The 22,990-nt window shown below is 40.5% G+C and overlaps 1 protein-coding gene across 1 annotated transcript in view; it reads left to right on the forward strand.

Annotated features, from left to right (window-relative positions):
* The first annotated feature begins 1,510 nt into the window (after positions 1-1,510).
* Positions 1,511-22,990, forward strand: part of mbtps2 (membrane-bound transcription factor peptidase, site 2) — a 28,325-nt gene continuing 6,845 nt past the window's right edge. The window contains exons 1-7 of the mRNA XM_086306725.1: positions 1,511-1,800; positions 4,860-5,008; positions 6,724-6,862; positions 8,267-8,370; positions 12,996-13,123; positions 19,446-19,564; positions 22,452-22,632. Coding sequence (XP_086162851.1) covers positions 1,726-1,800; positions 4,860-5,008; positions 6,724-6,862; positions 8,267-8,370; positions 12,996-13,123; positions 19,446-19,564; positions 22,452-22,632 — 895 coding nt within the window. The 5' untranslated portion in view covers positions 1,511-1,725. The remainder of the gene's footprint in view (positions 1,801-4,859; positions 5,009-6,723; positions 6,863-8,266; positions 8,371-12,995; positions 13,124-19,445; positions 19,565-22,451; positions 22,633-22,990) is intronic.

A 22,990-nucleotide genomic window follows, 5' to 3' on the forward strand; every position in this document is an offset into this window, starting at 1 on the left:
ACTCTACAGGTGGTAACTGCAGCATCTAATAGATATTCAATGTATTGCATAGAGCTAATTGTATTTGGGTGTTGCTTTTGGCTTTTGGTTATAAATGTATCATGAAGGAAGTGAGAAGGTGTGGCTAATGTGCTCATTTGTTTTGGTCTGTGCTGTGGCTCTGAAGTTGTTTATGCTGTATATCACCTTTAAAACAAAGAAAACCTGTGGAAAAGTATCATCATTCAATAATGGGAATACTGTAGAGCTCAATCAATCATTCATTTCACCTGAACAAAAACCCCATCAAATATGTTCTTTTTTTTTTCTCCATTGAAAACATTTACCTTGTTGGAAATCCAGAATCATGCTCCCATAATAATACAGACTCTGTTGATATTTTTTTTAATGGGAAAAGTTTAAATGTTGTTTAAAAGGCATCTGCTAGTCCAGTGTAAGGTTCAAAGTCTGACAATCCAAGGTGACTTAAAGGTGATCGAGTTATTTACATAGTCCTGAGGAATAACCATTTACATATTCCTCAGGACTATGTAAATATCTTCCAAACTAACCTAGAAATGCCAAAAGGAAGTTTATTTCATAGGCAAATAATGAAAAAAGGAGCTTTACAAACAATATAATCTGCCTGTCTGTGGATAAAATAAATACACCATGGTGTGTATAATCGGTATCACTAAGCGCACAACCACAAACTGTTGCCGCAGGGCCTAAAAGGAGATAAATGTGGCTGTGGCAAAGTTTGATATTACTTACTTTAAGAGTAAAACCTCATAAAGGAGGAGGTAAACTGAAATTGGGGTTTAACCTTTTAGAGGGGGGTTTATTGCACCCAAATAGACAGTTTTCATCTGCAGCTGTGTCCTCATTAAGCTCAAATAACACAGTTATTCTGAAAGGCTGAAGGCTCTGTAGGAACTGATGTACAGCAACATGTTGGCCTTTATCCACAAGCAGTTTTATGTTCCCTTGGCCACATTTATGGCTTAATGAGTCAGACTGGGAGCTTATTTTCTTGTTGCGCCTGACTCTGGCAATCCACATTTATTGGTTTCCTTTTACCCCCATTGACCTTTTGGCAGGATGAAATCTAATATCCAAAAACAAACTTTCATTTTTGTGTCTGCAGCTGAGCCAACTGATTATGCAATTCTCCATTTTTAGGGTTACAGCTCTGTGCCCTATATATAGTAAGCACTGGGACAATCCACTGTGAATTGTTTTTTTGTTTTTTTTTAATTTACATTTAAAAAATTCTCTCTATCAATTTCTGCCATTTAATTTATTTCTTTTTATATGTAATTTCTATAATTATATTTTTTACTTCTTTACTAGTATTTAGAATTTGTGAATTTTTAAAAATACTTTTTATTTTTTACTGCAAATGTAATTATTTTTGTTTTAATTTTTTAAATTAGAAATTTGTAAAAACTACCCAAAATGAAAAGTGAGATGCTGCAGTTGAACACCTGATGGCGCAATATTGGCAGGGACAAAAGAAAGTGTCGAAGAAGAAGAAGAAGCCGGAGTTTTGTCGCGCAGTGCTGACACTCCTTCCGATTCACGGCATTCGTGAAATCAAACCTTTCTGTCTGTTTGCAGTTCACCGTAAGTGACGGCATTTTATGGCAGCGTTGGACGCTAATGACGGCGGCCAGCTGCGTGACAAACGGCGGGCAGAGAGAGTGATGAAGGCGGCACGGTGTGGAGTCCTGTAACGGCTGCACCATGATCCCCGTGTCCCTGCTGGTGTTTGTGATGGCAGGCTGGTGTGCTGTCTATCTGGCGGACACGCTGCTCAGGGTGAATATTTGCCTTTTTGTTTTTCTTCCTGCTCAGCAGTCTGTCAGCTAACGCACGTGAATGGATTTAACCATTAGAAGGTTTGAGCTGTGGGCACTCGTGTAAACAGGCCAGAGCAGCCCTGGAACCGCTGGAAACCCCGCTATTAAACACATTACGGCCATTACTTCACAATGTCTGTCCATGAGATGCGTTTAATGCTTAAAGTGAGCAGAAAATGTGGGAAATATAAGACCCTGTCTATCTTTAAATGCTATCAGAGTAAACTATAAGCGAGTACCTGCAGTAGTGTAGAGTATAACTCAGGATTTCCATGTATCCTGGAAAACCTGGCAACCTAGAGATCTGCTCTCTAACCCTTAAAATTTCGTGGAATTACAAAGCAAAATACAAGTAAACAAGGAAGAAGAGAGTCCAAAGGTGCAGCGCAAAAAGATATTAAAATCAGGTACAAACAAAGAGGAAAGTGCCATTCACAATAAAAACAGCAGGGGATAATTATACAGTGGGGCAAAAAAGTATTTAGTCAGCCACCGATTGTGCAAGTTCCCCCACTTAAAATGATGACAGAGGTCAGTAATTTGCACCAGAGGTACACTTCAACTGTGAGAGACAGAATGTGAAAAAAAAATCCATGAATTCACATGGTAGGATTTGTAAAGAATTTATTCGTAAATTAGGGTGGAAAATAAGTATTTGGTCACCTCAAACAAGGAAAATCTCTGGCTCTCACAGACCTGTAACGTCTTCTGTAAGAAGCTTTTCTGTCCCCCACTCGTTACCTGTATGAATGGCACCTGTTTGAACTCATCATCTGTATGAAAGACACCTGTCCACAGCCTCAAACAGTCAGACTCCAAACTCCGCCATGGCCAAGACCAAAGAGCTTTCGAAGGACACCAGGAAAAGTATTGTAGACCTGCACCAGACTGGGAAGAGTGAATCTACAATAGGCAAGCAGCTTGGTGTGAAAAAATCAACTGTGGGAGCAATCATCAGAAAATGGAAGACATACAAGACCACTGATAATCTCCCTCGATCTGGGGCTCCACGCAAGATCTCATCCCGTGGGGTCAAAATGATCATGAGAACGGTGAGCAAAGATCCCAGAACCACACGGGGGGACCTGGTGAATGACCTGCAGAGAGCTGGGACCAAAGTAACAAAGGTCACCATCAGTAACACACTACAACGGCAGGGAATCAAATCCCGCAGTGCCAGACGTGTTCCGCTGCTGAAGCCAGTGCATGTCCAGGCCCGTCTGAAGTTTGCCAGAGAGCACATGGATGATACAGCAGAGGATTGGGAGACTGTCATGTGGTCAGATGAAACCAAAGTAGAACTTTTTGGTATAAACTCAACTCGTCGTGTTTGGAGGAAGAAGAATACTGAGTTGCATCCCAAGAACACCATACCTACTGTGAAGCATGGGGGTGGAAACATCATGCTATGGGGCTGTTTTTCTGCCAAGCGGACAGGACGACTGATCCGTGTTAAGGACAGAATGAATGGGGCCATGTATCGTGAGATTTTGAGCCAAAACCTCCTTCCATCAGTGAGAACTTTGAAGATAAAACGAGGCTGGGTCTTCCAACATGACAATGATCCAAAACACACCGCCCGGGCAACAAAGGAGTGGCTCCGTAAGAAGCATTTGAAAGTCCTGGAGTGGCCTAGCCAGTCTCCAGACCTCAACCCCATAGAAAATCTGTGGCGGGAGTTGAAAGTCCGTGTTGCTCGGCGACAGCCCCAAAACATCACTGCTCTCGAGAAGATCTGCATGGAGGAATGGGCCAAAATACCAGCTACTGTGTGTGCAAACCTGGTAAAGACCTATAGTAAACGTTTGACCTCTGTTATTGCCAACAAAGGTTATGTTACAAAGTATTGAGTTGTATTTTTGTTATTGACCAAATACTTATTTTCCACCCTGATTTACGAATAAATTCTTTACAAATCCTACCATGTGGATTCATGGATTTTTTTTTTTTTCACATTCTGTCTCTCACAGTTGAAGTGTACCTCTGGTGCAAATTACTGACCTCTGTCATCATTTTAGGTGGGGGAACTTGCACAATCGGTGGCTGACTAAATACTTTTTTGCCCCACTGTAGCATTATTAGTGTGGAAGCACATTCAAGGATTAGTGAGAAAAAAGAAAGAAAATTTGTTATTAACCTATTTTTTTTTTAAAACTGAGACATCCATCAGGGCATCCGTCCACTTATTAGTTTTCATTAACTGGCTATCCTAATTAGTGTTGCAGGCCTGCTGGATCCTATCCCAGCTATTAGTCATATATTTCGACTTCAAAAAACTATAACTGGGTGAGCAAAATTGAATTTATTTAGGATTTTCTTGACTCGACACGGGGTTTGGTTAAATGACCCTTAGCAAGTTGCAGTTGAATCAGACACTTTTGCTAGCCAAAAGTATATCCCCATGTAAAAACATGTAACATCTTGTCAGATCTAAAGATACAGAGGAGCCAGTGAATGAGGCTTGTAATATCAACATCTGCTCAATTTCAGCTGCATTTTGAACAGTGTACAGATGAGTTAATGAAGACTTTGAAAGCCTTTAAATATCACTGCAAAATCAATTTTAATGTTCAGTGGAGTTTAAATCCCAGTTTCAGATTTGAGAAGCCTTCGTTTTATTTATAAAACATAAAAACCTTATTTCCTACCAAGTTAGAGGCAGTCTGCGGCCTCATTTCTGAGCTGTTTTGTGTGTAAACTATTTCAGTCGGTCCTCCTCCCTCGACTTTTCCTTTTCTTACAATGATTAAGCATTTGGCTGCTTTTATCATTACATGCATCGGTGGGCAATTTTTAACATTGTAACCCCTTGTAGCTTATATAAAGTTAGAGATGAATAGTGTAAAATTCTCCTTCTGATTGGGGGTTTCAATATGCAGAACCTTTTCTGACTACAGCTTATTGAGGTCCGGACATTGGAAATATGTGAACACTATAAGCTCTTACAGAATAACTCCAGTTAGACGTGCTTTCTAAATGTGGATGTGCTCGTGCGCTGACTTTGTTTCTGTCCTGCAGTCATCGGTGACGCATCGGATCAGCTATGAGTCATGGCTCGCCAGTCGTGGCCTGATGTTGTCTCCTTTTCACGTGAGATGGCAAACCACCATGTTCAACCGACTATTTGCATACTGCGCCCGCATCAACCCCCGGGCTCTTTACATGTGGTACGGTTTCTGTATATATAATCCACTCAGCTGTTCCTGTAGTCTTTCTGAACTTTAATCGAGTGCAGTTAGTGTCAAAAATGGTAGAAAATGTGTATGTTGTGACACACAAGCCTAAACTAACATTTACAAATGTGTACAAATGATTTGATTCAGGTGCTAGTGGAAAACCGGGACATCTGAGCTTCCTCATGTGTTTTTCAAATAAAACAACGTTTTGTTTTTGTTTTTTTTTCCTGAACAAACAGAACAGCCCATCACTCCTCGACTACAAAACATACATTTACAAGTTACAGATACAGTACCCACAATAAATAAGTACATTTGCAAGTTAGTTTATGCTTATGGATCATAACACGCACGTTTGTAAAACATTTTGAGACTAATTTCCCTCTATAAACCTTGTCCACACCTTCAGATTCCTGCTTCCTTCCACTTCAGTTACAATAAAATTATACTTTTTTTTTTCTTGTAAATGAGGCGCTGTGTTACTTTTGACTTTGATACTTGATGGTTTGGCTAAAAGCTTTCCTCAACCTTCCTTCTTCATCATAAAAGCATTTGGCAATTTAATAACATTTCTAAAAACGTCTTTTCTGCAGTAAATGGATTCAGAGAAGCTGTTGACTTACTTTCACGGGACATAATTTGTTTCCTGGAAGAAAAAGACATTTTAGAGGATTACATTTTAATTGCAAACTGAGTCTGCACTGACTTCCTATAACCAGCCGTATGACAACCGAGCCTTAAAAGCTAAAGTCGGCAGCAAATGTAAAAAATAAATAGCTTGAGATGTTAGCAGACATCTTTCCTCCTGCAGATGTCCTCTCTCTTTCTAAAGACTAAATGGACAGATAGACATGCATCATACATGCTGAAAGTAAGTCGATTTTTGACTTTTCAGTAAGCAAGTAACATTTACAAAGCACTTCTCAATAACATAACATCACATGGCTCTTCACAGTAAGATGAAGACAATGATGGAAAAAAAATAAAATGGGGATAAAAGCTGGTCTTAAGCTTCCCTTAAAGGTATCAGAAATGTCCACAGACCTCAAAAGCTCCTTTCTTCCTTAACCTGGACTGTGGGACAGCTAGCAGCACTGAACAATAAACTGTAATGTCTTGCTAGTTACATATGGATTTAAAGGCTGACTAATATAGAGGGGCATCTGACTGTCAGAGATTTGAAAGAATTTTGATTTGAATCCTAAGCTTTAATTCGAAGCCAATGTAAAGCCAGGACCATTTAGAGGACGTGATGAGAAGCCTCACAGCAGCATTCTGGACTGTTTGTAGGCGATGAGGTCCGGTCAGGATTTGGTCTGGATTGTAGGATTTAAACTCTACTCTCAAAGGTAAAGGTCCTAACGCTATCTGCGTCTGGTCAAAGAAGTTGTTTTCCCATGACACAGTTTAGGAAGGAACCTGAAGGACAGGCCAGTTTTTACATGTTTGTTTTATTGATTCATATTTTTTATGCTAACACCCCCAAACTTTTGGATTTATAGTAGATGACTTGTAGTAGTGACTGTTTTTAAAAATAATACTCTTAGTGTGGAACTGACTTGGTGTGGCATTTCTGAGTTTCTCAATTCCAGGTGTTTTTCCCGTTGTGTAGCTTTAATAATCTTTAGTTTTTTCACATTTATAAATGTGAAAAAAGTACAGCAAAATTGCACTTGTTGAATTTGCATCCCATCTGTGTTTCCCAGGTTCAACAGTGGTCTGGTGTTTGGCATCGCTGCCATGTTGGGCTCAGTGGTGCTGCTGATAAGGACTCTGCAGCAGACCATCGCTCAGATGACCACAGACAACCCACGGATTGGAGATCCACAGACCCTGCAGGTGGTGGTAGGTTGACTTTAATGTGATTTCTATACATAAGTTACATCAGCTGAATGAAAATGGCAAGTAAATCTGTAAGCTTTTGTGTCTCTTTTCTGTGTGTAACTGGATAAAAACATCCTTCAGAGTTGATCATAAGCGTGTGAAATTCAAATGTCTGTGCCATGAAAAAAAAAAAAAGACCCCTGCTTTTCAGAAGTGTTTCCCTGTTCACTTTTTATTCATTATGGTGTCAAATAACCGTGCATAAATGTGAGCCCTATCCCCAGTGGAGCTCTGTAGGTGATTCATGGGAAGCTATTAGTGGGCCATTTATATCCAAGAAACTACAGCTTATTGCACCAGCAGCATCTGCTCTTATATAACTATCATTAGCTTACAGCTTTAAGCTTTTAAGGTGCTAACTAAAAATAAAGACAAGATGATAGTTTATTCAATTTTAATGAAATTTGCAGATTGTTTCGGTAAAGTTTAATAAACTCCTTGCTATCTAAAATATAACAGGACACCGGAGTATATTCTCCAGCATCTCACACTTCTGATAATCAGCTGTCTGCTTGACGTTTATTCAGCTGTGTAAAAACTATAACTTTAATCTCAGCCAAACCGATTTACTCAGGAACAAATAAAATACAAAAAAAAAAAAAGCCAAACAACAACATTTTTAATTTATCTAAGTGACTCATATATATTTAACCTGAGTCACGAAAGACAGCGGTGGGTTTGAAAACAATTTGCCGGGAGTCCGGTGTTCTCACGGCGCTAGTGACCTAGCTATCGAGCTAGTGGGTAACAGACGTCTCCGAAAACGTCGGAGCGCTTTTGAAAATATGTGGTGTCCTGATAAACTGAGCAGATATTTGAGGTTTACACAGCTACATTCTCGCCTGAAAATATGTTAAACGTTTATTTTGTGACCCAGAAAGAATAATAAGAGTAATATTAAAACTAACTAGCTACCGCCATTGTTGGAAACTAAGCTGGGCCGCGCTATGAATTCTGGGACACAGCTGCTTCTTCTTCTTCGGGGTTTAACGGCAGCTGGCATCCTTGTACATGCTGTGCTGCCATCTTTTGTTTCAGTCCGTTATTACACTCTTAAATCCTGCTATTATTCCTGCGTCTTTTGCGATCTTACAAAGCTTCAAACGACACGTCGACTATTAAATCAGTCGTCGACGATTTTGATAGTCGACGTAATTGTGACTAGTCGACAAATCGTGGCAGCCCTAGTGGTGATACAAATTAGAATTTTTTATTTGGGAAGATGTTACACTGTGGTTAAATTGGCTCTTCATTTTTAGGATAAAACTAACCATAAATGCTGATTTTTAACTCTGTGAATTATGTTTTATGTTCGTATCTTAGTCAGTTTCTTTTTTTTTTTTTTTGTCTCTGGTGTGTCTTTAGGTCCCCGGCGTTAATCTACCCACAAGTCAGCTGGCCTACTTCTTCATCGCCCTGCTGCTCAGTGGAGTAATACATGAGCTGGGCCACGCTGTGGCAGCACTGAGGTAATAACCACACCGCACCACATTGTAGTGTCAACATAGCATCCAGCATGAATCCATCATGATGAAGAGCATTTGTTTTGTTGGTGGATAATATATTAAACTCCAGAAAGGTGAAAGAATACAAAGACTCCAATACTACAAGTGTGTTTGCAAGGAGGACGTTGTAAATGTATGTCAGACTTCTGCTCAAAACGTTTGAAGCCTGGTCTTAAAAGTAGAGAGGACGTCTGTCTCTTGAAGCCAAACTGGGAGCTGGTTCCACAGGAGAGGAGCCTGATTTATAATCTTGTCCCTTGATAACCTTTCGGGATTAAGATAAAGGATTTATCTGAATCAGAGATAAAGGATTGTTAAAGATGGGACAATGTGCCTGCAGACATGAGCCAAATATAGAGCCCTTTGCCTTCTATTCTGCTTTAAGTAGAATGTGTTTCTGCTACTTTAGTATTTAAATTTGACCTTAAAACACCGGTTTGATAAAATTAGAGTGGCTTAGGCTGTCCAGGTACAGTGGAAATTAAATGTGTTTTTTGTATTAATCGCATGTTTTGATGTCAAATTCAAAACCACAAGTTGCTGGTGATTTTGTTTCATTGCGTTGTATTACTTGCTCACTTTGTGTGATTTTGATGAGCCCCAAAAAATCCCTTTAATTCATTCCTGATTTTTATTTCATGGTGCATTGGTTCTGATTACAGTTAATGATTAGGTGGATTGTGCAAATCCAAACTAGAGCTGGGCGATATGAGATTTTTTCATATCACGATATGTTTTTTTCATTTCAGGCGATAACGATATCTATCACGATATAAGCCAAATAACTATATTTGTAAGATTTAAATGTGCTGTTGCTCACAAGTAAAATGTGAAATAATCAGCAGCTTGTTTTTATTTAAATATTTATTTCCCATAATAAGTTCAACAGGGTAGATGTACTTAAGGAACATGAGACTTTTTCAGATAAATAAAGGCAAATATTGCAAACTACACAAAAGGCAGCCGCTAAAGCGTTTAAGTTTCAAAATAGAACAAACGAAACAGACTACTAAATTGTCAATTCCACTTAGAAACAAAATATTAATTCTAAAAATAAATCTTAGTTTGTTTTACAGAAGAACAGACAAAACTGACTAACTTTTGTCAATATCAAATAAACTGAGAACTAAAAGGAAATTCTCAATCTCTCCTTGTTGTATAGCTTAGCTTTTCAAACAGTATTAACAGTTACTTTAGTCTGACAAAAGCCGAATGACGAATTAGCGCTTCCAGTCAGAGACTGAGGCTACGTACACGGGTATTTTTGAAAACGGAGATTTTCCTTTTTCGTTTTAAAAAATAATCCCGTCCACACACAAAGGCAGAAATGAAGGAAAACGCTGCTATGAACATGCCAAAGCAGCAGGTGGCGCTAGATTCCTAACCGTGCAGAAATGTTGGCCAATCAGAAGTCTAGAAGCCTCGGTGGGAAAAAGTAAACAAAGCTGGGGCATAGAAGCAGAACCGAGTCGTATGTGTGGAGGGACAGTAACTGTGTGTATATGTAAGCATTTAAACACTGCAGAGAGTAGAATTAACAGTATTGTAGAAATTCATTTCACCGAAACAATAACGTGGCGCACAGTGTGACGCATGCACCAGTTTATTGTATTTCCAGACTTGCTTTCGGTACAATTTACAGTGCACGCTACTCTGTTTTTTGTCAGACTTGAAATAGCCGAAATACCTTCCCACTACGGAACTTCTATGGCTCTTCCGTTCGACAATCTCTCCGGCATTGGAACCATCATCTGTTTACTCTTCGGTCACGCTCGGTTGATTTTTCTAGTCGGCACACTCATTTCCTCCATTACCCGCTGGCTGCTTCCCAAACAAACACACGTGCGGCTTGGCACTTGTGCTGTAGTAACAAGTCACGCGACATGACGCTGCGGCTGTGATTGGTTCGGCTCTGCGCTACTTAATTTAGATTGGCTGACCTTTTTTTATTTTTTATTTCATTTTTTTAAGAGGACAAGAGCGGCGAGGTCTATCGCGATAGCTTAATTTCTCTATCGAGTAAAAGTTATATCACGATACATATCGTTATCGTTCTATCGCCCAGCTCTAATCCAAACTAATGAATTAGTGTGCATAGCACATGGTCCAGATGACCCCTCTGATCTGCTGCATCATCCTATTTTTCACAAAGCCACTGATTTCAGACAAGTGATTTTTAAGTGAGGAGCCTCAAAGACTTCTTTCATGTGGATCCAGTCTGTAAGACTGTGATTAACCTCTGCTGGAGGATTTTTTTTCTCAAAAGGGTTGCACTTATTTTAATACAGGATACAACTTGTGTACAGATAAACGTGAAGGCAGTAGGGGGCTAGGTTCCAAGTACAGTGGTATGTATTTATGACAAATATAGGAAAAGAATTAACATTTGAAAAATATGTACATCCATAAACAGTCAAGTCAGTATCTTGATTCAATCAAACAGGGGTTCAAGGAAGCCAAAAACTAGTAGTTTTTGTACTAGTTTCCACCACACCAAAGGGCAAGCCAAAGATTGTTTTGATTTTTTTTTTAAAGGATGTTTATTGTAAATTCTGTTGCACTAAATTAACAATGAATTCTTAACTTTCAGTCCAATATATACTGGGTGTATCAAAAAGAGTTGTTTGATTTCAAAGTGCTGTAATTCTGCAGCTGTTCGCCTGTAACAATCGAAAGATGCGTTGTTACAAAGAGGGGATCCATGAGTTTCATGTGGTTGCTGGACATATGCTGTTTGTCTAGAAAGGGACATGCTGAGCAGTTGTGAAAATTGCAAGTTTTGTATATAAAACATTATATTCAGCCATGTATTTTAAAATGTATTTCAAGGTTCTATGTCTGTTACTTTAACAAATATAGCCTTTTGAAATTGGATGGTTCTTTTTGATGAACCCTGTATATTGCAGTCGTATTTAGTAACCCCAAGTGCTGCTGCACACCTGAGGCGAATAACGTTCCCTTACTGCACATTGGCTCTGCCCTAAGTACACCCCGCTTTAATTACATATCAGTTAATAACCACATAATCTAAAAAAAAAATTAGATTATGAAATTACTAGCAAAATGTTTACTGAGGTCAAATATCCAGTGAGCGCCAGAATAGATTTTCCCATAGCTTCTTATACAAGCCGGCTTCTGCTTGGAGCCAGATGTTTCCCCTTGCTTTCTATTTGAAGGTTTAAGGTACCTCCAAACTTCCCAGAAGCTACATCTATGTTTGCCTCTAAATATTCACAGACACAATAGTGTGTTTGTCTAAATGGTCTCAAGACTTCTTATACGTTTAGTGGAGTCTGGTGTGTCATTTGAGTTCAAGGGCAGCGAAGCCCAGTTTGATCTCACATGAGCTCTGCTCTTTGCCTTTTTCTAGTAGGTGTGCCCTATCTCATGTGCACATCCATGGTATGTCATGTACCCCCTAAAACACCTAATTACAAGCCTTCAAAAAAGAAAAAGCATTCTTACCACATGACTCCCATCAGGAAGTGGTCCAGTCTGTCATATGCTTGTCACCAGTCTATCTACCGTTGAGAGCGTAAATCAAGTCTGCCATTTCTTATGTATCTGTCATACCTTGGATTTTGAAGATTTTCCCTCACTGTGCCCAAAACCTGGAAGCTGCCCAGCGTTGCCCAAGAGCTTCCACCACTTCAGTTGTTGGAGTACCAGCTGTTAACAAAGATTCTCTCTTAGCAGGAGAGTTTACCCTCTGTTAAATTCAAGGACCAAAAATTGGCTTGAACATTTGATTCTAGGTGAAAATTGAATGAATAGTGCAATATTTTGCGCTGTTATTGTAAGTACAGTGTAAGTGCTTTCTTGAAGTGCACTGTTTTCTGTGCATTTGCTGTTCTTTTGTATGTTGTGGGCTTTTGTGGTAAATGGTAAAAGGACTGGGTCTTATATAGTGCTTTTCTACTTCACTTGAGCACTCAAAGTGCTTTATACAGCTTGCCTTGTTCACTTATTCGCACCCATTTATACAAGGACTTTTTTTCTATGCCTTCACACACATGACACTCCAATCAACACATCAGAGAGCAACCTGTGGTTCAATATATTGCCCATGGATACTTTGACATGCAGACTGGATCAAACTACAAAACTGATTAGTAGGTGACCTGCTCTGCCTTCTGAGCTCACCGGTTTTGTGTATACAATTGTAGAGACTGGCCTCAGGGCAAGTTCCTTTGTAGGGTGTCAGACAGGGCTAGACCAGTAAAACCACTTGATAATACGCTGTATGTATAAAGAAATACAAGTACTGTTGGAATATTTTCATTTGTATTGAATCAATCCAATCAATCCGATCCATGATGGCAAGGCTGAAATAAATAAAATGAGTGGGATTCCACTGTCGCTTCTTTCACTTTCTGGTAGTCTGCAAAGAAATATTTCCATCATAGCTGAAAGAAAGCTTTGGCATGGCTCCTTGTCTTCTAGGTCATGATAAAAATCCAAAAATGATGACCTCCTTTATCTTCCTTCTGCTCCGGCCCTCAGGCTGTATGTTTGACACCCCTCATAGAGTCTGTTTCCCTTTAAAATCTAATGTTTCTTTGTTTTTTTTTATTTCTGTTCTCACGCAGGGAGCAAGTGCGAGTGAATGGATTTGGGATGTTTGTGTTCGTAGTTTATCCTGGTGCATTTGTGGACCTCTTCACCACACACCTCAACCTCATATCACCGGCTCAGCAGCTCCGCATCTTCTGTGCCGGTAAGACTTTTTATCCTGAGATGTGCTGATAGCTCCTTACGGCAGCCTGATTGTGTTTCCAGCTATTAATCACAATTATTACAAGCATGTTGTTTTGCCAGCAAAGGTCACTCTGAGGAGTTTATTGCTAAGCAGCAGACAGCTGCATCGCATCAAATCATTTCACTCTGCAATTAAGAAAATTAGAGCTTAATGAATTGAATGGTAAGCTGGCAGTCATTCGCACATGAATGTGACTGATGTCTGCCATCGCAGATCATCAGAGGGAGCTGCTTAAAGCCTGAGTATTTTCTGTGTGTGGTCTGGTTTGGAAGAAAAGTGCAGTTTCATTAGAAAATAGTCAAGTAGTTAGTTTGGAAAATCCCCATGCTGTAAGAATTGCAGTAGAATTGTTATATGAAACATAAATTAAACGTCAAGCAGAGACTTGAACTTGATTTCCAAATTAACACAATGAAAACCAAAAAACAAAACATAATAGATTAACATTAGAAGTTTTTCTGCATACAACTTGTAAGTGTTGCTCTTAATATTCTTGTAAAGCAGAAGTTATGAGAGCAGCATCTTTTGCACTTTGATAATGTATACCCATGCCCCCTTACAGAAAGTATGAAAGGATTATGTGGACTTGTTAAGGCCCTGGTCATACAGGCCTAGAGTCTGGTTGTTGACTGCTTGGTAACCACTGGTTACTAGGGAAAAGTGAGTATTCCCAATTAGTTGCAAGTGGTTGCTGGCAATCTCTGTGAAATAGAATTTTTTTTTTTAAGCCACAGTCATGCACCAAGAGGCCAATCAGTGAGACTTGGAGTATCCACAGGTCTGTTTGATGAGTGGTTGCTGGAGGTTGCCTGCTGCTGTTAAGTGAAATTGGTCACAAACAGGTATACGGTTGCTAGCAGATTGCTTTGGTTAACTTTAGTTTGTATGAAAGATGCTGACTAGTCTGCAAACACTTGCCAACTACTCTCAACCATTCGCCTTAAAAGTAAAAGTTTATTTAAACGTGTTATTTTCAGTAGAGAGGCGAAACTTTCAATTTGAAGGCAAATGTTCTTAGTTTGCAGTTTGTATCGCACTTTAGTTTTAATACTTCTTTGTAGTAAAGTGTTTGCAGAGGAGTCAGCATCTTCTGTGCAAGCCACAGCAATCTGCAAGCAACCGTATACCTGTTTGTGACCAGTGTCACCCAATGACAGCAAGCCAACCTCCAGCAGCCACTCATCCACCTCGTTGTTGACTGGTGTCTAGGTCTATGTTACTCAGGCCTAAGGTACCGCATTCCCTCCATCATAATGCACTGCCAGGCAGATGATTTTTCAGATGGTTTTGCATGGTGGATCAAAATCTGCTGGTTTCTTTCTGTGTTCATCAATTTTGACAAGATCTCTGACATCACTGGCTGAAATGCAGCCCCAAACTATGACCGAGTCTCCACCGTGTTTTAGTGATGGCTTCAGATACTCACTATTATGTCCCCATGCACATGTTGATAACAAGTTTGAAGTTTGAACCAACAATTTCTGAATTTAGATTCATCACTTAATTAAACCTGTTGCTGCCGATTTTCAGTGCAGTTCTTGTATACTTTGGCAGACCTCACCTTTTCTTTGTTAACTTAAGAATACCTTCGTCACAGCCACCTTTCCACTGAAACCATTTCTGATGAGGCTTTGGGAGTTTTTCCTTCCCACTGTCGCCAAAGTGCTTGCTATTAGGGGGTCATATGATTGTTGGGTTTTTCTTTGTATGTATTATTGTAGGTTCTACCTTACAATATAAAGCACCTTGAGGCGACTGTTGTTGTAATTTGGTGCTGTATAAATCAAATTGAATTCAAATTGAATTGGACAGTATGGGAATCAACCATGATTCACACAATGCTGAGAGATGCTAAGTTTTCAGCTAGTAGTTCTTTAGGAGTCACCTAGGCTGAAGGTGATACAATTTAAAATGGGTTCTTTGCTAAATTGTCTAATATGTGTAAATGGAATGGGTTCATCACTTGAATTAGATGCCTTTTTGTGCATGAATTATTCACAGGTCAGTGTTAAATGGCTTATGAAATTTAAAATACAAACTATTAAATAAGATTCTCCTGGAAATGGTCCAGTACAAGGACTGGATTGAAAATGAGTGGAAATAGCAGCCAGTGTCTAACCCCCCCAAAAAACTTGGACAACAAGGTGAAACCTGCACAGTACTATACATGTGTAATAGCCTTATCAATACAAAGGTCTGGCTAATGTGTATTAAAAGTTAGCAGATTTAAATACTTACATTAGTAAAATTATGAAGGTATTATCAGTTGAATACAGTTGATGCACTCATTATGTAGAGCTGGGCCATGCATACTGTACTACATGTGATGTTTTATGTTGTGTTATAGGATTATTTATTCTATTGTCTTTGTATTGCTTCTGACTTGTATTTGGTCAATTCTGAAGCAATTATTCTGTCGGGCAGTTTAATGGAAAATCCCAATCACCCTATCTTAATGAAAGCATTTCTCAATATAATGAAGAAAGGTTGTAGCTATAAGAATGGGGGAATGAAGCCTGTTATTGCGGTAAAAATATAATGTAGGAAAAAAAAGGTTCTGACATTCTTCCTGCTTTGTGATATTTTGTCGCTTTATTAGAGAATTTTAATGATTCAGTCAAAGATGAAAATTGGATTAATTTTTTTAATTTATTTTTGCACTTAATCATTTCCACATTTTATAGATTGAAGACATGGAGTAAAAGTGCAAGAGTAGAACAGAACAAGACCACTCAGGTAAACAGAGCCACACCTTAATTCAGAGTGTGGCGATGCTATGAATAATTTTTCCAGCCTTGGAAATGTCACGCTGGTCTGGTCGAGGCTGAGCTCCATACAGATTATGGTACAGCTGGCAAAATTTCATACTGCTGGATTTCCCTTTGCTGTTTGCAGCCTTTAGAGGGCAGTGAAGAACTGTTGTGAAACAGTCTTTGTCTTTACCTATCAAGTGAAAAAAATTCCCTCAGGCTTTGCTGAGAAGGAAATAACTTGGTTGGGACTCCAGATGCAAAACTGAGATGTTCAGTCAGTTCACGTGACAAAGTGAGAGAGATGCTTTTCCCATTAGGAGGGTGGTGACGTAATAGCGTGCTGTGTTTATTGTTTTTTTCTCTCGCTGTCCACAGCCGAGATTGCCCTGCGTGCAAGGGGGGTTGTCAGACATAACATGTTTATTATTTATTCCTGTAGAGATAGGTGCTGAAACTTTAATAGTTTGTTTACTGCATATATCAATATTTGAAATACACTGCATGAAGATTTTCCTTTTTTCTTTTTTGCCTCTAGGGCAGACATTGACTTTTTTTAAGATGTAGTGCATTTTTTCCAGCTGTACATTAAAAATCTTTTTTTTTTCCTTTTTTGTCAAAAAGGTTTTTCCTCAAAATACCATGTTTTTAACTTCCCTCTGACCACAGAGTCTACCTCTGTCTATGTCACCATCACTATGTTTGAGTGATACCGTTGAGTGCTTTGACCTCATCAGGCCATGCAACGTTTCCTCCTGTGGTTTTTGGGAGACTGGCTTAGTTCTCTTGCATAATTAAGATGGTATAGACTGCTATTTTTAGGGAGCCGTGGTTACTGTTGTGGCATGAGATCCTACATTCAGAATATGTGGCAAACACGCAGGTGGTTATTACAGCAGCAGCAAAACTTTACCATACAATCCTCACATTACGAAGGATGTTTTAGTCTAAGCTTTTTGAAGGATGCGAAGGATGAAAAGACTATTGTTGTCCACAAAGTGATGTGCAGACTACATGAGCAAGATACTAGTATTTCTTCTTATATTTGGAGTTCTTCCTTTGTAGGTCAAAGAGAGACACTCGTTAGCCAGTCTTTTTAGTGCAGAGTGATTTTGTAAGGAAAATGAAATTGCATCACGTTTGCAATATTTTATGTGTTTTTTAAAACTGTGGTCTGTTATTCACATTTCCATTTGTGTATTTATAATCTTGTGTCCTGATAGAGTGGCATTTCAGCATTAGTAGACCAAATAATCGCTATTTTTATACTATCAGTTGATTAGATGTCTGAAATGAGCTGTGAAACCAAAACCTCCAGTTTAAATTTACTTTGCCATTGACAGAAGGGTTTAATCAGAATCAGAATACTTTATTGATCCCTGGGGGAAATTATTTTTTGTTACAGTGCTCCATTTTAAACCAACATTAAGACAAGACAGACAATACGCTAACTAAGAATAGTGCAATATATACATATATATACATACATACATACATAAGTCACTTATAAATAAATAGTTGGAAAAGAAACATGTGTAGCTGTAGCAGCAAACGGCATGTGGGTGGGGCATCTGCACACTCAGCAACAGCTGTGATGACCATATATGGGATATCTGTCTCAGTGACATAATTAAGAGATCCCCCCCCCCCCCCCCCCCCCCCCCAAAAAAAGTCTGAAACTGAGCATACACTGACCTCAATATTTAAAATTTTTGTTCATAGAAAATAGCAGGTGCACTACAGTTTTCTTTGAACCATTGGACAAACAGAAACTTCTCTTTCTATGTACTTACATACTTTAAGATAACACGGTAAGAAATTAAAACGAATACAAGAGCTTGTAGTTATAGCCATTTAAAGTTCAGACACCGAGGCAATTTAACAGTCATATTTCCACTTGATTTGATTTAGAAGGAGTAATTACTGCAGCAGCTGGCTGGAAAATGTGAGAACCTGTCTTCCACCGCTTCCAATTCGAAATGGAGACTTTGGCTTCAAGTGTCTGCCAATACAGAGTTCCTATCAATAACGCTGTTAAATTAATAATCTGTATGCCTCACTGTGAGAAAAAGACTGGGTATTAGGGCTGTGCGATATGACCAAAATCTCATATCCCGATATAAGAATTCTATCGTCCCGATAACGATATAAATCACAAAAATGTAACATTTCCTGAAAATTCTGTGAATCTCAGCTGCGCGTCATGTACCTGGAGTCGAGTGTTTTAACAGATGTAGAATAACGTGAAAGAGCAGATTATTTATGGATGAGAAGTAAAAAAGAGCCGACAGGTGCAAAAAAAGAAACCTTAGACTCAAACGTTAGAACAGGCTTTTCCCCGCAGCACGCCGTGTAATAAATACTCACAAAGCAAACGGCGGCCGTTACAACTTATGTCTAAAAATGTATAGTTTCATGTTTATTTTGAAAAGTCTCAACAGGATCTTGAGCTTTATTGTGAAAGGTTTATGTGGAAGATAAACAAACCGACACGCGATGGTGTTACCGTCGTTGTTGCTAACCACAACGCATAAAAACAGGCGCTTGTCCGTAGTGTGGTTATATAAAATATAAGAGAAAGAGAGAACTTTAAGAAATTCATATAGCCACTACAGTGACCATCAAAACGATGAAACAATAATGCCCTAAAGAGTTTATTTTGCGACACCACGAAACAAAGGATAGTGTAAAATGAAACGATAGATGTTTTTATATCGTCATCCGATATATATCGTTATATCGAACAGCCCTACTGGGTGTGTGTATATATATATATATAGAGAGAGAGATAGATATATGGAAAAAAAACATCAAGTTCGACTTAAACAGTGAAATAATAAATGAAGACAGGTCCAGGAGAAATACAATGGGGGGAAAATAATGTATTTGTCTTGTTCAACTAATTTATTTTCACTGATCTTATTTTGGATCAAAGTGAGAGTCATGAGGCCGCAAACTGCAGCAGGTGTGCAGCTGACAGGAGACAGCTGCAGTGGAATCATATTTAATTGCGGTGACAACAACATTTTATGTTAACATAAGTGTAATAAAAGCTTACTGACAGGTGTTACACCAACCCCTACTAGCTTCACGTGTAAAGACTCGAACATGACAAGAGTGAAAGTAAATGATAGTGAGCATAGTTGTCTCATCTTTTCAGCCATGTCTGCTTACTTTGATCACAGTTTGTATGTTTGCAGAAGTTTTTTATGTAAGTGGAAACAGCAGCTATTGGTGTAAAATGCCTCCAAAATGCCAATATCCTACTGTTAGCTTCCTCTGTGCTATGTTAGCTGTGTTGCTAGCTGATGGCTTGTTGGGTGAAGAAAAACCACAGCAGCACAGAACTGAAATGAACATCTCCATCTATAGATCGACTTGTTGTTGACAATATTGTTTTTAACGGGATTAAGATAAGATAAGATAAGATTTGCTTTTTAAACCCAAAGTTTTAAAAGCAAAACTACACAACTGAAATGAAGATAAAAATGAGGAAAAACAAAAAAATATTTTTTGTCTTCTCTTTCCAGGTGTGTGGCACAACTTTGTTCTGTGTTTGGCAGCGTTGGCCTTTCTCTTCCTGTTGCCTCTCCTCCTGTTTCCCATGTACGCCACCGGAGCTGGAGCGCTGGTCACAGAGGTTGTGCAGGTCAGTGCCTCAGTTTCACATATCAGGTAAAGGGGTAGGTCGACGTGATAGAAAATCCATTTTCCATAAAGTTACTTGTCGTTCCTCTACATGAATTAATTTTAGCTGAGCTTAGCAGAAAGCTGCCCTGCCTCTGTCCCAAACTGAACTGATGTGAAGCCTGTGAGCAACAAACCCGCTGAATGTTTCATTTTCTGTCTGAGGTAGGAATGTCATTGTCATAAATTAATCAAATAAACACTGAAATAAACCACTGCTTTAATGCTGCATAATGCTATTACATCATCAGCCAGATTACAATCGATGATGATGAGGATTGTTGATTTAAGATGAGAAAGGCTACAAAACACACCTCTGTTTACCTGTGGAGGTGAGGTACATCAGGTGAACAGCTTAATAATATTACTACTAATAATATTATCATCAATAATGTTATTTTTGGGTAATTGAGCCTTTATATATGTTTAAAAAATTCTCCGTGAATTGCTACCTTATCGTGGTGGAGGGGTTTGTGTGTCCCAGGGATTCCAGGGGCTATGTTGTCTGGGGGCTTTTGCCCCCTGGTAGGGTCTCCCATGGCAAATTGGTCCTGGGTGAGGGACCAGACAAAGAGCGATTCAGAAGACCCTTATGAAGAAAACATCGAGGGAAAAGTTTACCCTGCCCGGGATAGGGTTACCGGGGTCTTGCTCTGGAGCCAGGCCCGGGGAGTGTGCCCAAGGGCGAGCGTCTGGTGGCCGGGCCTTAGTCCATGGGGCCCGGCTGGGCACAGCCCGAAAAGGGGACATGGGCCCATCCTCCCGCGGGCCCACCACCCGCAGGAGGCGCCATAGGGGTCGGGTGCATTGTGTGCCGGGCGGCGGCCAGGAGCGGAGGCCCTGGCGGACTGATCCCCGGCTGCCAAGACTGGCAATTGGGACATGGAATGTCACCTGGAAATGGAAATCAGGGGCAGTACCCCTGGACTGGCAGACTGGGGTGGTGGTCCCCATCTTTAAGAAGGGGGGGCTGGAGGGTGTGTTCCAACTACAGGGGGTTCACACTCCTCAGCCTCCCTGGGAAAGCCTATGCCAAGGTGCTGGAAAGGAGAGTTCGTCCGCTGGTCGAACCTCGGATACAGGAGGAACAATGCGTTTTTTGTCCTGGTCGCGTAACACTGGACCAGCTCTTTGTCCTCTCAAGGATACTTGAGGGTGCATGGGAGTTTGCCCAACCAGTCTACATGTGTTTTGTGGACTTGGAGAAGGCATTCGACCGTGTCCCTCGGGGTGTCCTGGAGGTGCTGTGGGAGTATGGGGTGTCTGGCCCATTGCTACGGGCCATTCAATCCCTATACAACCGTTGCAAGAGCTTGGTTCGCATTGCCAGCAATAAGTCAGACTCGTTTCGGTGGGTGATGGGCTCCGCCAGGGCTGCCCTTTGTCTCCGGTTCTGTTCATAATTTTTATGGACAGGATTTCTAGGTGCAGCCAAGTGGCGGAGGGCTTTCTCTTCGGTGGCCTCAGAATCTCATCTCTGCTTTTCGCGGATGATGTGGTTCTGTTGGCTTCTTCGGGTGAGGGCCTCCAGCTCGCACTGGAATGGTTCGCAGCAGAGTGTGAAGCAGCGGGAATGAGGATCAGCACCTCCAAATCTGAGGCCATGGTTCTCAGCTGGAAAAGGGTGGAATGCCCACTCCGGGTCGGGGAGGAGTTCCTGCCCCACGTGGAGGAGTTCAAGTACCTCGGGGTCTTGTTCGCGAGTGATGGGAGAAGGGAGCCAGAGATCGACAGACGGATTTGTGCAGCGGCTGCAGTGATGCGGACGCTGCACCGGTCCGTCGTGGGGAAGAGGGAGCAGAGTGTAAAAGCGAAGCTCTCAATTTACTGGTCGATCCCTACCCTCACCTATGGCCACAAGCTGTGGGTAGTGACCGAAAGAACGAGATTGCGGATACAAGCGGCGGAAATGAGCTTCGTCCAAAGGGTGGCTGGCCTCTCCCTTAGAGATAGGGTGAGAAGTTCGGCCATCCAGGAGGGGCTCAGAGTAGAGCCGCTGCTCCTCCACACCGAAAGGAGCCAGCTGAGGTGGTTCGGGCAACAATACATAATCCCCTGTAGTAAATAGTTAAGTAAAATATAGTTATAGCCAAGTCTGTAGTTGGAGTCTATGCTCTTTATATGTTCTTTACCACTGCTAGTGTCCCTTTATTAGCTCATTTAATCCACTTTAAAAATCCATGTAGGGTGCTTTATCTGCTCATCAGTGTAGCAGCATTTAAAATACTTGAACAATGACCAGAATACTGACTATCACTAATCTCCAACCAGGAAAGAAGGGTCAGAAAAAGCAAAACCAGGCTAAATTCATGTGTTAAGTTCTTGTAAACATCCACAGAGGGGGAGTAGAAGACTAACTGGAAGCTCTGCAGTCTGGAATGTACGCTTTGTACGGTCAGAACAGGAATACCCTGCAGTGGGTGACTAAAACCACCCAGAACGTCACTAGTTCCTGTGTGTCGCTGATACTGATGAAGCGAGGTGTTTGACCAGACTCCAAAGGAGATAATAACCAGCCCCGTTGCCATCTGACAAACAGCACAATAGTATCAGCTACATTACCACTAGATTTCTTTCCTTAGGCTATGTGACTTATGAGCTCATCCTCCCCACTTAAATCCACGGTAAATACTTTTTTAAATTTTATGACTTAATCATTTATTATTTCATTAATGTATTTATGCTGCAGCAGTGTAGCCACAGTTGGTGACTGTTGCTCAAGAGCTTATTGTATTTGTCAGAGTTTCCCAACTATTGCAAGCTTGCAGGACTGAAGCCATCAGATTTCACTTGTGTGACCTTTTGCCCATTTAAATCAAGATTTATGTCTGCGTGTGTATTTGGTCCAGAGCTCTGCAGCTGACGGTCCCAGGGGTCTGTCAGTTGGGGACATAGTGACAGGCCTGGAAGACTGTCCCGTCAGGGGAGTGGAGGACTGGACCAGCTGCCTGTCTCACCTCGCTCACACACCACAGACGGGATACTGCGTCCCTGTCGCCAGCCTGCAGCCCAGCTGGGCTCATGGACGAGGTGGGTGAGGAATTTGTTCAGCAAGGCCACCGGACTTGCACTATCAAGACATAAGAAAGCCGTATTATTTCATAGTTTTGTATGTACGCCTCCAATAAAGAGCCAGCTGAGTACCTCTACCTGGAGACTTGACTGTATTAAATCGTAATAGCATCATAAATTAACGTCTTTCAAAAGGCAGCTATTAAACTACTTTATTAATCACTTGATTTAAACATTAATTGACCTTGTTTTGTCATCACTACAGTGGGCCACTTAAATATTAAACGGGGTCACAGTTACAGAGCAGCAACAGGAGCTCCGATTGGCCAAGTGTCAACTCATGTGGGAGGTAATTGTGTAACAGCTGGCCAATCCT

This window comes from Aulonocara sp. 'chitande type north' Nkhata Bay, linkage group LG9, assembly GCF_057382095.1.
Source record: "Aulonocara sp. 'chitande type north' Nkhata Bay isolate Kocher_YH1m ecotype deep benthic linkage group LG9, A_spYH_male_GT1.1, whole genome shotgun sequence".
NCBI lineage: Eukaryota > Metazoa > Chordata > Actinopteri > Cichliformes > Cichlidae > Aulonocara > Aulonocara sp. 'chitande type north' Nkhata Bay.